General features: G+C 35.8%; 1 protein-coding gene across 1 annotated transcript; it reads left to right on the top strand.

Annotated features, from left to right (window-relative positions):
* Nucleotides 1–13178: 13178 nt before the first annotated feature.
* Nucleotides 13179–16819, top strand: LOC128220695 (uncharacterized). Its single transcript, XM_052929193.1, has 2 exons — nt 13179–13710; nt 14970–16819. Exons 1-2 carry the CDS (start codon nt 13273–13275, stop codon nt 15279–15281), a joined length of 750 nt encoding a protein of 249 aa, XP_052785153.1. The 5' UTR covers nt 13179–13272; the 3' UTR covers nt 15282–16819.
* The last annotated feature ends 745 nt before the right edge of the window (nt 16820–17564 follow it).

Raw genomic sequence — 17564 nt, 5'->3', positions numbered from 1 at the left:
TTATTCAAAATCAATGCATACACATGTATAACGAATACAAATTTTGAGAGATAAACCTTCAACTACTAACTAAATAATGCATTTAAGGAAAATATTAATAACTGATAACAACTTTATAACCGTGCATTTAATAGATGAACATGCAACAATATTAAATGATTGGTGAATGCTAAAAGATTTACTGCGGTCTACTATCGTCTCATAAGGTAAATATATCGTGTTTTCTGCACCTTTCTTTCAAATTAAACGCAATATCGTTCATAAAAAAACAATTTTCGACATTTGTTAATCCTTTTTGGTTAATGAAAACAATTGTATCAAATATGGAAAAAAATATTTGGGAGTAATAGTGCATCTTTAAAATGTCCTGTGACTGTAATGCCTTTGTGCGTCCTTTTCTTAAATTATCAAAATGTAGCAATTTCAAATTCTATTCAACAATAACTTTTTTTCCCATCAAATAAAATTGAAATAAAATCCCGGCCCTTAAAAGGCAATATTATTCTTTGAAGGGTAAAATTTTCAACTAGAGAATAGCATCATAGTAATAAACATCAATTCGCTGAACATACCTTTCAACTTCGCGGCATATTATCATAATAAACGTTTTGTCAGCAATCAAAAGATGGGATAGTAAAGGCTATTCGAATGATAAAATACCATTAACCGAGCACAAAAGCACAGCCACTGAAAGTAATAAAGAATCCAAAAAGCTGCGCGTTTATTTCATATTTTGATTTTTTTTATCAATTTCATGCATCAATGAACCGGGAAATTATTATAAAGAACATTTGCTCTTCTCTTTCACATATTGTTTATAGAGACAATCGAATCATGAATGTTTTATGAGAAAGATGTATTAAATAAGTTTAAATTCCTTTCCACACCTGGCCATATTACAATTTTAATATTTAATTGCGCTTCCAGAGTTTTATGGGGACAATTTTGTGTACTGTCTTGTTTGCGCAAACAAAAACTTGTGAACTATGACGCTTTGAAATATTAAATGCATCTTGGCATAATGCACACAACTTGATGAGACCCTTGTCAGGTGCCTAATGAGCTTGCATCAATAGCCAAATACAATGAAAGAAAGATCATACCTTGAACCCGCTCAAAGATCGTGCCCTTCTAGAGCGGTAGTTTTTTCGGGTTCAATCCTCGACCATTATTTTAGCTGTCCTTAATTCATATCTGTTTTTCTTTTGTTTTATAATTTAAGTTTGAGGAGTTAAACATAATAATGCTTTAAAGCTGCACTCTCACAGATTTACCGTTTTTTTCAACTTTTGTCTTTGTCAAATTTTTGCGTAACTATCAGCAAACCAGTGATAATATTAGATCGTATATTTTCATATTTCCCTTCGAAAATTAATGTTTTATGGCTAAAAGCGTTACTAACGGTTAAAGAAAAATGCATAAAACATCAATTTTTACCTAAATATAAAAATCTGCGATCTACTTTTTTGTCAGCAGTATTAAATAACTGGTTTCCACGCATAAATTGGCTCGTCCCAATACAAAAAATATAAAAAAGTTGTTAAAACGTTCAATCTGTGAGAGCGCAGCTTTAAAATTGGACAAAAACACATAATTTTGCATCAAATTTAATCAGTCCGGGTCAATACATAATTGTTCGAGGAAAACTCTCTTCTTTTTTAAAAAGCCATTTATAAGTCCATAGCAAATGATCATACTTTCGCAAAATAAGGCATCAGTCCCAAGACCCAAACAACCCCACCCTTCCCCAAGTCTAAAGAAATACACGTGTCAAGGGAAGATATAGATATTTTTCAAGATTTGGTGATTTACAAACTGCAGATGTAGACCATTTCAATATGAGAATTTCAATGGATTACTCTTCTTGTTAGATGAAAACAAAAATATTACATTACGCTAAGGGATAAAACTCTGAATATCTAATATTTTACCTGTAAAAGTATTTACCGATCTTTGCTCCTGTTAAACAAACAACTGTCCATCTTTAAAACGAGAATAGTTTTATAATTAAGTCAAAACTTAGCAAGAAAGCTGCCTTTATGAAGCTAACATTACATTTAAAAAGATAAGAAGCATAATAATTATTTTAGATTAAGTAATGAGTGAACCTGGGTGTTTATATTAATGTTCTACATTGCCGTACATTGGTGCATGCATCTTAAAGATGTCGAAGAAAGGCGAGTTTCTATGCTGTATCTACATCAAAGGGTAAAATTAAGATGAGTCTCCAAGAGGTTGAATTAAGGTGAGTTGATTTGCTGTATATCCCTCAAAGAGGTTGAATTAAGGGGTGTTACTATGAGGTATCTACCTCAGAGAATGAATTAGGGTGGGTGCTATGCTGTATGTACCTCAAAGAGGTTGACTTATGGTGAGTTGCTACGCTGTATGTACCTCAAAGAGGTTGAATTATGGTGAGTTGCTACGCTGTATGTACCTCAAAGAGGTTGAATTATGGTGAGTTGCTATGTTGTATGTACCTCAAATAGGTTGAATTAAGGTGAGCTGATATGTTGTATGTACCTCAAATAGGTTGACTTATGGTGAGTTGCTACGCTGTATGTACCTCAAAGAGGTTGACTTATGGTGAGTTGCTATGTTGTATGTACCTCAAACAGGTTGAATTATGGTGAGCTGATATGTTGTATGTACCTCAAAGAGGTTGAATTATGGTGAGTTGCTATGTTGTATGTACCACAAAGAGGTTGAATTATGGTGAGCTGCTATGCTGTTTGTACCTCAAAGCGGTTGAATTATGGTGAGCTGATATGTTGTATGTACCTCAAAGAGGTTGAATTATGGTGAGTTGCTATGTTGTATGTACCACAAAGAGGTTAAATCAAGGTGAGCTGATATGTTGTATGTACCTCAAAGAGGTTGAATTATGGTGAGTTGCTATGTTGTATGTACATCAAAGAGGTTAAATTAAGGTGAGCTGATATGTTGTGTTTCATACTAAAGAGGTTAAATTATGTTAAGTTGCTATGCTGTTTGTACCTCAAATGGTTGGGCTGAATAAAGGTGTTTTGATTTGATCAATGTACTCCAAAGATATTGAATAGATTTGATTTGCCATGCTCTATGCGCCTTTAAAGGTTAGTTTTCGACTGTAATTGGAACTTGAATGTAAATTTCGGTTTTAAGTTAGCCGTTAATGTAATAATTATATACCGACCTCCTTAGTTATTGATAACAAATACGTGTGTGTCAGCGCGAGTGTATAATTCTAATCAAGATGGTATTGGGTAAAGTGACTCTTTTGTGCAATGTTGCCAAGGGCAACGTTCAATAAATAGCGAACGTTTAAGTGAATAGTGTTGTAGTTATCCGCACGATAGTTATTACACAGTTAAGTTCTGCATTCTTATAATCGTACCAATACACAAACACAAAGACAACACGTAAACATGGTAAAAATATCAAAAACCCAAAGGATGGAGAACTGTAGAAACACACAGTCGATGTTAAACCACACAAATAGGATTCATTTAACATGGTGTAATTGTTTGATATCCAATTTATAACCAAGAAGCTTACAAAGTTGCAAATGAAAAACGAATAAAGCCACAGATATTAGAACTCCTGAACTGTAAACGTAATTAGAATAAATACTTTATCCTGTTGTTATTTCCATTTTATAATCTTTTATCTGTAGCCTAATAAGATGACTGTTCGGGGTCTCAATACCGGGTTGTTTATACGACAAAGGCTCTACTGAAGAAGCAAGGATTCCTTTCTCGTAAAACTCCGCTTCGTGAAGACCTACAAAGGAGATTAAGGTTAAAATCCGTAATTAATTTCCAAGAACACAGTCTGATAGTTTATTCGTGAATAAAAGAAAAGGATATTAAAGATTTCTTTTATTTCCGCTGTGATAACACGAACTGTAAGTAAGTTTGCCTAATAAATGAGACTTACACCTGAGGCTTAGTGCAACTAATACTATAATTTGTTTAGAATATAACCTTAGATTTAGGTAAATGAAGTCGCAGATAAGCATTTATTCAGTTCTAGGATTAATCATTAAGAATTTGACCTTTTCCGTGTGTCCACCTACTGCTACACATTACACACACCCTGCGTCAGATGTTTTGTTGACAGTGTGTCAACCAATGAGGTTGTATTCTTAGTCAGTTAGATGATTGAAGTAATTTCTGAATGAATAAGAAGGGCTCGTTCGCTAAGTCAGGTACGCTACGCCTGCCCCGCCCATTCTTTATCATGAAGAATTTACTTCATGCCATATAACTATAAGATAAAAAAAACAACAAAAAACTGAATTATGAACAGATACAAACTATCAGCGATTTTGGCTCTTTGGAGATGTTGTGACCACATAGCTTTTAATTAAAAAAAAACAATTTACAGTGTGTGTATACCACGTGATAAATAACGTCATATCTGCTACGTCGGACGGCAATATTTTGCTCAAAAAGAAGACTTAAAACAAAGATAACTTTTGATTTACTTCACCATTTTTAATGAAACTTTACCGGAGTTTGATAAGGCGATTAGTTTCAAAACACTTTGACAAACCGGTTTCCAAAATAATGTTTTGACAGGGCTCCGTCAAACGGCCGTATTGTGAAAACGTTTGTCGAAGTGTTTAAGGAAACTAAACTCTCAATCAAGCTCTGGTAAAAGACCGAAGGCGTGGCTCCGTAAGCGGCGTAGACCGCGCTATGTTTCATTTAAAATGGTGAAGAAATAGTGAAGTTATCTTTGATTTTAAGCCTTAATTCGAAGCAAAACATTGCCTTCCGACGTAGCATTTATAACGCAATTTTTCAAGTGGCATACACAAACTGATTTAAAAGGGGTAATATTCTTTTCTAAATTAAAATCAAAATGATTATTTTGTGCATGTATCAAGTCTTATTAACCTATATTGTGTCCCGTAAAACCAATATCTCTGCTAGGGACAAAAGAGAAAACAGCCGGCTAGTCCACACGGCCAACGGGCCTTAAACACAAGTGGTGGATATGTTGACCTGTTAATGATACATTGATGACATCAAGTGATAATGTCAATCAACCAATAACACAACACCACAGCGTTATTAATTTTTAATCGCGTTGTTTACGCTTGTGAAAATTGCGGTCTTCAACGACTTTTTTTAATTACAAATAAAGTCTTTTAAACCATAAGGAGTGTTAAAACAAAATTCCAAAAGCTGGAACCCTTCAGCAAATGTTTATATTTGCTGATGGGTTCCAGCTTTTGGTATCTTTGTTTTTACACTCCTTATGGTTTGCAAAACTTCATTTTGTAATTTAAACAGTGTATTTTACAAACAATGAGCTAGTCACTTTAACATCCATTTCTCAGACCAAATAGTATGGCACCCAGTGTCCACCAAAAGCAGCTAGATTTGAATCTAGCGTGTTTTATTTTCATGGAAAAAACATATCAATGTATAACAAGATTATCTTGTGAAATATATGTGCATATTGTTTCACTTGAATACCAAAAGTGTTTTTTGTATTGCTGAGGTTTAGTTTTTGCACAAATTTCTTACTCATAATATGGCAGAGATACACTATTTGCTAAACATGTGCGTAATTACTCTGGCAGGGTTTGTGCAAAGCTTCATTCCAATATATAGTTTATAGTTGAAGCGAAATATTTGCACACTTATATAAACATCAAGGCAATTATATCATTATGATAAAAAGCATATAAGATTTGTTGTTATTGAATCTAGAGAGTCAAAAATGATATTTTAGAATCAACCACAGCTAGTTTAAATACTTTACGGTTTATTTTCATGACTTTTGGGTTAAACAGTACTAAAGTTTAATTTCTCTCTTCTTCTGTTTAAATGTGGACACTAATGTTTTATAATTGAACAAACAGGCAACCATTACAGAATAGAATACAACCTTTTGTAACATTTATATCAAATAAAATTACAGATAGGCAATCAATAAGAATTTCAACCTCCGCGGGTGTATAAAGGTGCCAGAATTTAAAGCTTTACTGCCACTTATCCGATACACACTCCAGTCAATATTTATCACCCCCCACCCCCATGAAATTTTCGGCAGTTTTGTGATCTGTTCTTTAGTGAGTTATCTTATATGACTGAATTGAAGGCATTGTAACCAAAATCAGCTGATTCTGGACACAAATAATATAAAACTCGAAACTGTCAATCTGCGAGAGTGCAGATTTAAGTAAATCACTCATCCTATTTATCAGACAGTTGCTATGGCCTCTTCTCATTCAGTCGACGAGTGTATTGAAACCTTATACTGAAATGAGGATAGGTGCAGTTAAACCAGTCTTTTGAACATGGTAGAATGCACACACCTTAGAACGAGATGTATTTTGCACACGAGTCACGACGAATGTTTTAAAGGGACATTTGCTCTCATAGTCTGCATTTACCTCTTGTCGGTTATTCCGGGGGATTTTCAACATTTTTTCCAAAATGTCGTTCAAGCAGTTTAGCGGCCTAGCGGTGTGTAGTTAGTAGCCTGGCGGCCTAGCGACCTAAAATGGTATCCTATTTCAAAGCATGTATACATGTCTTTTCTTCTATAACAATGATATATAAACTGTCTATTAAATAGAAGAAAGTGAATGTATACTTTGAAATAGGATACCATTTTAGGGCGCTAGGCCGCTAGACCACCAGGCCGCTAACTTCACGCCGCTATGCCGCTGAAGTGTTTGATCGACTTTGTTGAGAAACGTATCAGAGTGATGATTTGTGCTTAAAACAGTAGATATATCATTGTTTTAGATGAAGAGGCATGTTTCATGCTTTGAAATAGCTGACTGCTTGATTGACTTTTTTGGAAAAAAACAGTTAATATATCATTATTATTTTTAAGAAAAGGCATGTATACATGCTTTTAAATAGGATACCATTTTAGGCCGCTAGGCCGCAAGGCCGCCAGGCCGCTAACTTTACGCCGCTATACCGCTGAACTGCTTGAACGACATTTTGGAAAATAATGTTGAAAATCGCTTCAAAATGATATTTTGTGCATAAAAACAGGTAATATATCATTGTCATAGAAGAAAAGACATGTATACATGCTTTGAAATAGGATACCATTTTAGGCCGCTAGGTCGCCAGGCCGCTAACTTCACGCCACTAGGCCGCTAGGCCGCTAGTCCGCTGAACTGCTTGAACGACTTTTTGGGGAAATGTTGATAATCGCTTGAGATTGATAATTTGTGCATTAAAACAGTTAATTTAATTATGAGGAGTGTCAAGAAACTATTTACATGTTTACGACAATAAACAACTCTGTATGTCTGTCTGTCTGTTAAAACAAAAATTCCAAAAGCTGGAACCCTTCCGCAAATATTGATATTTGATCAAATATCGTCTTTGAAGTACACAATTTTCAATCGCGTTATTGAACATTAATTACGGCTGTGGTGTTACGTGAGTGGTTGATTGCCATTATCACCTGATATTATCAATGTATTCTTAACACGTCAAAATATCCACCATGTTCGTTAAAATCCCGGTGGCCGTGTGGACAAGTCGGCTGTGTTCTAATTTGTTTCGTGACTTTACAGGCGTGGGTTCGAACCCAACTAAAACCAGAATGCTTTTTTATGTTTAACTGTACTTTTTTTCTGCAATTTCAATTTCATTGAGTAAAATAATGATGAAAATAAGTGTACAGGATGCATTACCGGGAAGACTAATTTTTGGTCCAAAAACATGAGCGAGTCCTCTTAAACTTTGCTGTAACTAATACTTTTATAAGTTGTGATTGCATGATGACGATATGAATCCATCGTAACTGTTTGAAGTGTCCCCCTCCCCTGTTTAAAATGAAAATAAATGGAAGAGCTTCCTGTATTCGTGTTACGTATTATGTATACTTTATATCGGTTTCACGAACTGTGCATTTGTTGTTACAGTTTCAAATAAAACCAAAACCAGTTTTATCGTTTTTTTAACGAAAACCGAAACCGGTTTTATCGTTTTTTTAACGAAAACCGAAACCGGTTTTATCGTTTTTTTAACGAAAACCAAAACCAGTTTTATCGTTTCTTTAACGAAAACCAAAACCAGTTTTATCGTTTTTTTTAACGAAAACCGAAACCGGTTTTCGAAACTATCTAAACCCCTACCGAAGGCGATTTCATCGGTTCGTTCTATCCGAAAACTAGTTAACTTTGAAACCAACATGGCGGAAAGTGATCAATCACCTTTGTTAAAACTCAATCCTTTTGAAAACAATGCCTTACAATGGGCAAATGAGCAAGATATATATACTTAACGCTGCTTACAGGCAGAATCTATGCGAAAAAAATCGGTATTTTTAAAAGCTTATAATGGGAAAACTCCTCGTACCTACGATCTTAAGCCTATCTTTATTTAAACCTGAAAGAGGGCCTGAAATCTTTTAAATTAGTTTAAACTCACATTGTTCAACAAACACTGCTTATGAAAGAAAAAAACAAGCGCCACACTAGAAATACGATGGTAATTTATTAGCTGTGTTTAATCTCCAGGTTATTCTCCACCTGACGGAGATCTGCCGGCTCGGACGGCGTCTGTGTACACTGTGTAAAACTATGAGGGTGTGCTGCAGAATTGCGCCTAACAACGACGATGATGGCAGTTGCGGGAAAGGGGTCATGATTTGCTTTGTGATCAGCCTGTTTTTTTGTTGTTGCGTTTATAATTTTATTTGTGTTTGAAATATTGTACATCTTTTGTGAGCCAGTTTCTGGATAGATTAGAGAACGTTTACAAAAAAATAATAATTTAATATTACATATTGAGTCCGCTTATATTTAAATTGATAAAAATAAATGTTAAATATATCGCGTGCTGGTAAGATTTCAAACTTCTTCTAGTCTCTGTAATGTCAAAACGTTGTAACGTAACGAGAACTTTAACGTAACTTTTATGAAATAAATTGCTTTTTATTAAATGTTTATTGTCATACATGTTCGGATACTCAATACGTTTTATTATTGTGGATTATATTTGATTGATATGTAATTGTTCACATACGCGATGTAGTTGACAGCTGATTGTGTACACATATGGAGAAATATCTAAAGCCCTACTTTTACAGACAACCTAAAATTTACAAACTAGAGAAACTCTTGAATACCTTGAATAAAATACAGATTTTTAACTTAATACTTTTTGTTAAAGTAATTTTATTGAAAACAATATATTTGTATTACATGCCTGTTGACATATTCAAAATACAAGTCATATTGCTTTATGGATATTAACAACCCATTTATTTATATATGTATGTGACAAGAATTTAACCAAATTGATAACATTAGCAATATAATATTTATGAAATATACCATCATAAAATTGTAATATAAGTAATCAAATTTATATATGTAAGCATTTCACTCGTTTGCCTGTTTGATATTATCTTATAATATTACCTCACTGATCCATATATGTATATCTATTGGAATGAGTGAAATAAAGGAAACTTGACAAGACTTACAAATGCACAGTTATGAATAAGTTGTCGACATGTATATTACAAATAAGTGTGGGCTTGGGTTGTTAAAAGTTGACACAGTTGCTCGAATAATATTGGTATATATTGAGATCATTTATCTTAGTTAGTAGTTAGGTAGTCGCCCTCCTTATTCATAAAACATGTACATATTACGTACAGCTATGATTTACTGTCCCTAAGGGCCTGATGTTGAACAACTGTTACCACGCATCTTTAAGGAATTTCATGAAACTTTACTCGTTTAGTACGTTTGGGTCCAAATGACCTGTATGTTTAAAGAGTAATAATAGTGTCTCAGTTTCGAGCTTTAGCGTTTCGATGCAATTCTCGTAGAAGCACTGCCGGCGATACCTTATACAGTACAGTATCTCTTTTAGCGCTATAAAATCATTTTTCATGACTGTACGAGTACAGTCGAACTCCGTTGGCTCGAACTCCCAGGGACCGGCGAAAATACATCGAGCCTCGGTAAATTCGAGCCAAGCTTGAATGCTACTTTTCAGTAGAAAAAAAAATCGGTCCTTTACATACAGTTCGACATAAAGAGGAAGTCGAGTAAAGCGAGTTCGAGCCGACACGCAAATCGAGCCAAGCGAGTTCGAGCAAACAAAGAAATCGATCCAATCGAGTTCAAGCAAACGGGGTTCGATTGTAATCGTATTTTACTGTCGGTGCTCATGTTGCTCATTCCATATCTTGTTATTCTATTTAGCGAGGGGACGGAAATTTATAATGCTTTAAAAGATTCATCACTTGTGTCAAGCACACATGAATTTCAACATTTCAAAAAGGTACCGTATATAATCGCCATGTGTACTTGATAAAACAATAGCACTGTGTTGTTACACAAACTAGACATTATGGCGGCATGCATGTGGCAATATACGGTCAATGAATTGTCGCGATTTTGTCACTTGCATGAAAAACGTTTGATCTAAATACATGCTTGCACGGATGTTTAACTATATTTCTGGGCCAAAATTACGAGACTCGACCTAAGTACATAGTTTCCTCGATAAAGATGTTCGCGTAAACGTGTGTTTTGTGGTATGAAATACAAAAGGTTTAACCGAGAGTTTCGTTTGACGATATGCACATTCGGAAAACCTCGACCATGTTCACCAGTTCGATTAAAGGTCAATGTCACACTTAAAGGCCAAATGCCATATGACTATATGCCATGTTTAATGTTCACCATATCGAGGCGATGTACAGAGTGTATGTAGCAACAAGCTAGGTTCAAGTTCAAAGGCACACTTAAAGGCCAAAGGTAATGTGTCTATATTTCATGTCCAATGTTCACCATATTGTGACAATGTGTAGAGAGCATGTAACAACCAGCTCAGATCAAGTTCAAGGCCACACAAAGAGGTCAAAGGTCAAATGACTTCTATATGACTATAATTCGTGTCCGATGTTCACCATATTGTGACGACATGCAGAGCACATGCAAAAACCAGCTCGGTTCAAGTTCAAGGTCATTCTTTGAGGTCACGGTTTTGACTACATTTCCTGTCAACTTTATATCCCTTGAACCATGAGACGGATTTTGAAAAAAACTCGCCACAAATGTTCACTATATTGAGAGGATGTGCAGAACGCATATAGCCATCCGCTCGGTTCAAGTTCAAGGTCATTCTTTGAGGTCAAGGTTTTGACTGCATTTCCTGTCAACTCCATATCTCTTGAACCACTTGAAGGTTTTTGAAATAACTCGCCACAAATGTTTACCATATTGAAAGGATGTATAGAGTGCATGTAACAGTTCTTATGTTGACACCTGCAACAAGTTCTACCAAATACGGTACATTTCGTGTATGCCACAAATAAGTAAGTATGTCTTGTTTTATTATATTGCTTTTTAATGGACATTTAAGCAATTCTTTGTTACATTTACAACTCCTATAACGATAAATAGTGTTTTACCAAATTCTTCTTGAACAGAGGAGTGTAACGTTTCTTTCCTAGCTAGCTCTGCCACGCTCCCTTAAATTAAACTATAAACATATTCTCGGACTGCATTGTCCCAAAATTAAGTATGAAATCAGTATTATATACACGCGATTAACAATGATTGCTGTCAAACCCAACTGATTATAAATAATTCATATGGTTCAAGAATCAATGCTATAAATTTCCAAAACCAAGAACGCACAAACAGAAACACTACGACACCTATGCTGTATCTTCGTGACGCCATCACGACTTGAATAGTGTTTAAATGCCACAAGTGACATGAGATAGAAGTGACGGTAATTCGCTGTCAAATTCAGACGGTATGACGCGGCCCGGGATCGAACCCACGACCTCCCGCTCGACCTAGACGGACGCCTTAACAACTAGGCCACGGAGACGGTTCTACGTTTCTATAGTTCTACTAACTATTTCTATGCCTTTCGCTGCTTTTATACCCTAACATCACGTGACCAAAATGGAATGATCCATTTTAACAAACCCTATGGGTGAAAACATTATATATAACTTACATTACAGGCTAGGGGTGTCAAATTCATTAATCTTAAGAAAAAGTAGAATCCATTAAGAATATAACTTCTTTCGTACCAATCTGATACTAAAACCATGACTAATATTAAATACACAAAACATCCTTAAGTAGTGTCTCGACAATGTTTAATGCTTCGGACCCTTGGAATTTCTCGTATGCCTATCGATCAAGGGGGTACAGCGTAGTACGCCGATAAAAGTCGGGTTAAAATCCGTCCGGCGACCCACTTGTTTCATTTCGATTTCGAGAAGTCGGTGTCGTCGTTTATCGGGTGGAAGGAGATCGCCAAACGATGAGCGTTAGCTATACAGCTAGACTACTTCACTTGTTTCGCAAAAGGTCAAGTGACGGCGTCAATGGAAATTGTAAACAGACGAATATTTATATTCACATCTACCTGTTGGTTTTTTTCAAAGTATACTTCAAAACCGTTCAACCTTCACGTTATTTTATCAACCCCCTTAATAAGGTTGTTGCTATGACCTCACTACTCAAGGAATGTACACATACCGTTCCAGGTTTGGGAATCACGTGACTTGAAGGGGTTCTCACATGGGTCAACACGGATCAAAACCGATCTAAACAAACTATCAAGAGACGTTAATTTCTATATGACTGTTTGACAGAAAAAAAACATTATGAAAATATGTCTTAGCCAATATAAGACAATGCTGTGTCTGCTTCTTCGCGTGTGAAATAAAGTTATTTAGAATTTTACGCGTGTTTGTTTACATCGGTTGTGACCCGTGGTGACCCATGTGAGAACTCCTTTAAGTCATTTGATATCCCACCCCTGCGTACACTGATATAATATAGGAAAAGTCCGAACGCCATGTTTTATCACGATCCTATCTCTTACAATCATTAATGAACTTACATTTTTCGTAAAAGATGAACGGCGTACGGTTGCTACAACATTTACCCCAATGTCGATTTTTTGTCAGGCAGATGCCGTAGCTTATAGGTATTTCTCCACCGCTTAGCAACCTAATGAGGACGAGCGACCAAAACTTTAATTCTATTTTTGAAAGGCAAACTATTAGTCATACTGTGATATTACTTAAAGTTGAACAAACCTATTGAGCAAAGTAGGATAAAATGTATTTTGCACATTCAATTATGTAAATGAGTATGACTTGTGATGTAATAAAACAGCTTAAGCGGCTAAATATATAATCAATTGAAGGCAGCTTTCCGTATGCAAGTTTCATCGCAAGATGTGGACCAATGTTTATAGCAAACGATTATTTAGAAAAAAGATGTAAATAAATGTGGATTTAGAAAACACAATGGGCTTTGTTGGAAAAATTATATTGAAGATAGTGACGATAGTTCTAATTATACTGGATATAGCCGTTGGTTGGTTCAAATTCTACCAAACATTTTATGAAATCACAACGAAAGATGTTTTCTGTGAACGTTCGGACCTTTACTGGCAGTTGTTCGCAGTCTTTGAAGGCAGCGGAACAATTTTAGCAGTGGCGGAAATCTACTACATCGTTCGAGAGATCAAGAAGGACCGATGCTGTCACGACGAATGTTTCGGACGGACGTTTATTCTCATAGTCCTCATTTACCTCTTGTCGGTTATTCCGGGGTCGATTTTGGAGATCATCTTCCGGGAGCTGTGCGTCTGCTCAGGGTCATTTAGCGTGGAAGGATGGCGGCGAAACACGCGCGATGTGGCGAAAGGCTTCCTCAGCGGCATTAGCGTTATCCTTATGCAGGTTAACCACAACCATTTTTATAATAATTAGGTTACAGAAAACAAATTAATGGTTAATTGGTGATGATGATATATAACAGTCGAACCTCGTTGGCTCGAACTCCCAGGGACCGGCGAAAGTACCTCGAGCATCGAAAAATTCGACCCAAGCGGGAATGCTTTAATTCAGTTAAAAGAAATCGGTCCTTTTAACCAGTTTGAGCCAACAAGGAATTCGAGTCAAAGGAGTTCGAGCCAACGAGGTCCGACTGTTTTAAAAAAAAATCAAATACGTCAACATGGTGTTATAAACTAGAGAAAATTGTCAGATCATTGTTAATGTGTTATGTAGGAAGGTTTAAAGACAGTGTATTTTCACATAAGAATAATAATATTTAAATATGTTTAAGTAATGTTTGCTGTCTTGTGGCGTTGTGTGTTTCTTGTGTTCATTTGCTTGTCCCTGCAGTGTCAATTGTTGTTGTTGTTGTTGTTGTTGTTGTTATTATTATAATTGACGTATCTTTTTCATAAATTGTCATTGATGATGATTTTGAAAAAAAAAACTTGCCAAGGGGACAATTCTACCTAGAATTCTGCGAAGCAGCTTGAAATGCCCACTTGTTTAAATTAAAGCTGCACTCTTAGAGGTTGACTGTTTGACAACTTTTTTCACTTTGTTTGTCTTAAAATGAGTTATGTTTTGTGTTAATGTCTGGAAACCAGTGATATGAGACTGCTGACAAAAACTCAGATCGCAGTTTTACATATTTACGTTCGAAAAAAGATACGTAATGCCGAAAACAACAACGTGAGTTACGCTTTTAGCCAAAAAAAACATCTTGACAATTTTCGAAGATGAATATTAAAAACTGCGATCTGATATTTTCACATCAGTCTTAGATTACCGATTTTCAGATATTTACGCAAATATTGTTTCATTCCAATACAAAAACAGTTGTCAAAACGGTCAATCTGTGAGAGAGCAGCTTTAATTGAAACTTTAATACTGGCCAACTAACCTGTATACGGATACCGCCAGAGCAATGTGTACCATTAAACTTGATAAAGGTAGTTTAGAATCACGTTATGCAACATACATCTAGAAATATACATACATTAGAAACAATGACATCAGGCTATGGAACTAGTTTATCAAACTATCATAAACTTTATTTCATATAAACCTATACACTTTGCTAACTTGTAAGTTTGCTTACCGGTATTACTCTAACAGAGTTAAGAGAGCGATTGACTTTACTAGTTGTGTTTAACCTCCAGGTTATCCTCCACCTGACGGAGATCTACTACCGCGGACGGCGTCTGTGGACACTTTGTACAACTATGGCGATGTGCTGCAGATTTGCGCCAAAGGACAACGATGGTGAGGGCGGTAAAAACACAAATGTAAAAAATGCCAGCGAGTGTAGTTGTGATGATAGCACCAGCGCTGACGACGACGACGATGATGATGACGGTTGTTGTAAAGGGGTCATGATGTGCTTTGTGATCAGCCTGATTCTCGTTTTTGTGTTTATAGCTTTATACGTGGTGGAAATATTGTACATCTTTTGTGAGCCAGTCTCTGGATAGCTCAGAGAAAGTCAAAAAAAGAAAAATGCTTTTTGAATTGCAAATTGAAACCGCTTACATATAAATTGATAAATATAAATGTTAAATAAATTATAACGTGTGCTTGAAAGAATTCATAGTTCTGCTAGTTGGAACGAACTGTTTTATCGAGCGTTCTAGTTACAGAGAGCTCTAGTTAACTAGATGGTACGTACTGTGTTACAGAGCGCTCTAGTTAACTAGATGGTACGTACTGTGTTACAGAGCGCTCTAATTATCTAGATAAAACGTACTGCTATCTCATAGAGCGCTCTAGTTAACTAGATGGTACGTTTTGTTTCAATAGAGCGCTCTAGTTAACCAGATGGTATGTACTATATTATAGAGCGCTCTAGTTAACTAGATTGTATGTACTATATTATAGAGCGTTATAGTTAACTTGATGGAACGAACTATATTATAGGGCGCTCTAGTTAACTAGATGGTACGTACTGTTTTATAGAGCGCTCTAGTTAACTTAGTCTAGATGAAACGTACTACTGTGTTTACAGAGCGCTCTAGTTAACTAGATGGAACGTACTACTATTTTATAGAGCGCTCATGTTTGAACGTTCTGTTTTATAGAGTGCTCTAGTTAACTAGATAAAACGTACTACTATTTTATAGAGCGTTCTTGTTAACTTTATGGTACGTACTGTTTTAAAGAGCGCCCCAGTTCACTATAAGGTAAGTATTGTTTTGTAGATCGCTCTAGTCCACTAGTTGTATTGTACTGTTTTATAGAGTGCTCTAGTTTACTAGATGGGCCATACATTGTTTTATATAGCGCTCTAGTGCACTAGTTGGAATGTACTGTTTTATAGAGTGCTCTAGTTAACTAGATGGACCATACACTGTTTTATATAGCGCTCTAGTTACTAGATGGTATGTACTGTTTTATAGAGCGCTCTAGATAACTAGATGGACCATACACTGTTTTATATAGCGCTCTAGTTACTAGATGGTATGTACTGTTTTATAGAGCGCTCTAGATAACTAGATGGACCATACACTGTTTTATATAGCGCTCTAGTTACTAGATGGTATGTTTTAATTTATAGAGCGCTCTAGATAACTAGATGGACCATACACTGTTTTATATAGCGTTCTTGTTACTAGATGGTATGTACAGTTTTATAGAGCGCTCTAGATAATTAGATGGCGACGGTTTCAAGTGTGGTAATAAACTTAGAAGCATTTCACCTTCAAAATACCGACTTACCGACCTATTTTATTTGATAGAAAAGAAAAAAAAAACCAATTAATTCGTTTTGGTCTATCTAGAAGTATCCAATGGGGCAGTCCGAAAACTACAGAAGTCTGTCACTATGCTTGTAGACAAACTCGATCAATCGAAGAAATTGTGTCCGTATAAAAGCGTCCGCAGTTGTGCCACTCTAAGAACACCACCTCTAACTCCATCCCCTGGCCGCCCCTGACATTAGTGAAATATCACAGGTAGCCGAAAATGATGTAATTCAGAAGTCAATATGTGCTTATAAAATAAATATTCCGCTCTTCGCCTTCCTTATTCATTAAGTGTGTACACATCACGTTAGAAAATGACTTAATGTTTCGACGAGCCTGATGTTCAACGACTGATAATACGAAAAACTATCTATTATGACTTTTTTAAGAAATTTCACTTAATATATAGTATGTTTCGAGCCAAACTGGGTACGATTTCTTGTCACAAAGGTGGTGGCTGTTTGTTCTTTTCAGCCAGTTTTATAGGAAATATAGATTAACGATACTTTGACTATCTATACAACATGCTTCTTGTAGTATTATTTTCTGAGTGCAAGTTTCATTGAAAAAGAAACATATACGCAGATATTGCTTCAAATAAGTGTCATTTTAATAGGTTAAGACAGGCGTGTAGCTGCCTTTACGCGAGTATGCGACTGAATCCACATGGTTCTGACTTTTTTTTTAAATCAGCCAAAGTTGCACTATGCGTACTTGACTACATGATCCTAAAACTGTCCATTTTCCAGTACTAAATAAAGCACCCCAAGAACGCCCACATTGCACCAAAGTTTTCCGAGGAGGCATGCCCCCGAACACGGCCCTTAGCACAATTATGAATCCACATCTACGACTCTGGTTAAGATAGTGACAGAAGACTGTGACAACATTAAATCTTAACGTTTTCACAACGTCTTTGCCACCCTGAAGAAACCTTCATGGCGCCTTGATATTTTTTTCTGGTGAAAGAACTGTGGTAGATTTCGATTTTGAATACAGTATACATTGAACTTTGAA

Source organism: Mya arenaria, chromosome 15 (genome assembly GCF_026914265.1).
Source record: "Mya arenaria isolate MELC-2E11 chromosome 15, ASM2691426v1".
In the NCBI taxonomy this organism is placed as follows: Eukaryota; Metazoa; Mollusca; class Bivalvia; order Myida; family Myidae; genus Mya; species Mya arenaria.
The sequence above is the reverse complement of the archived record's forward strand: the minus strand, read 5'-3'. Positions and strand labels throughout refer to the sequence as shown.

Bases quoted from the DNA above. Each gene is read 5' to 3' on its own strand.
- LOC128220695 (XM_052929193.1), top strand. From the start codon at position 13,273: ATGGGCTTTGTTGGAAAAATTATATTGAAGATAGTGACGATAGTTCTA. The intron at 13,711-14,969 runs GTTAACCACAAC...TTTAACCTCCAG, and splicing joins TTAGCGTTATCCTTATGCAG to GTTATCCTCCACCTGACGGA.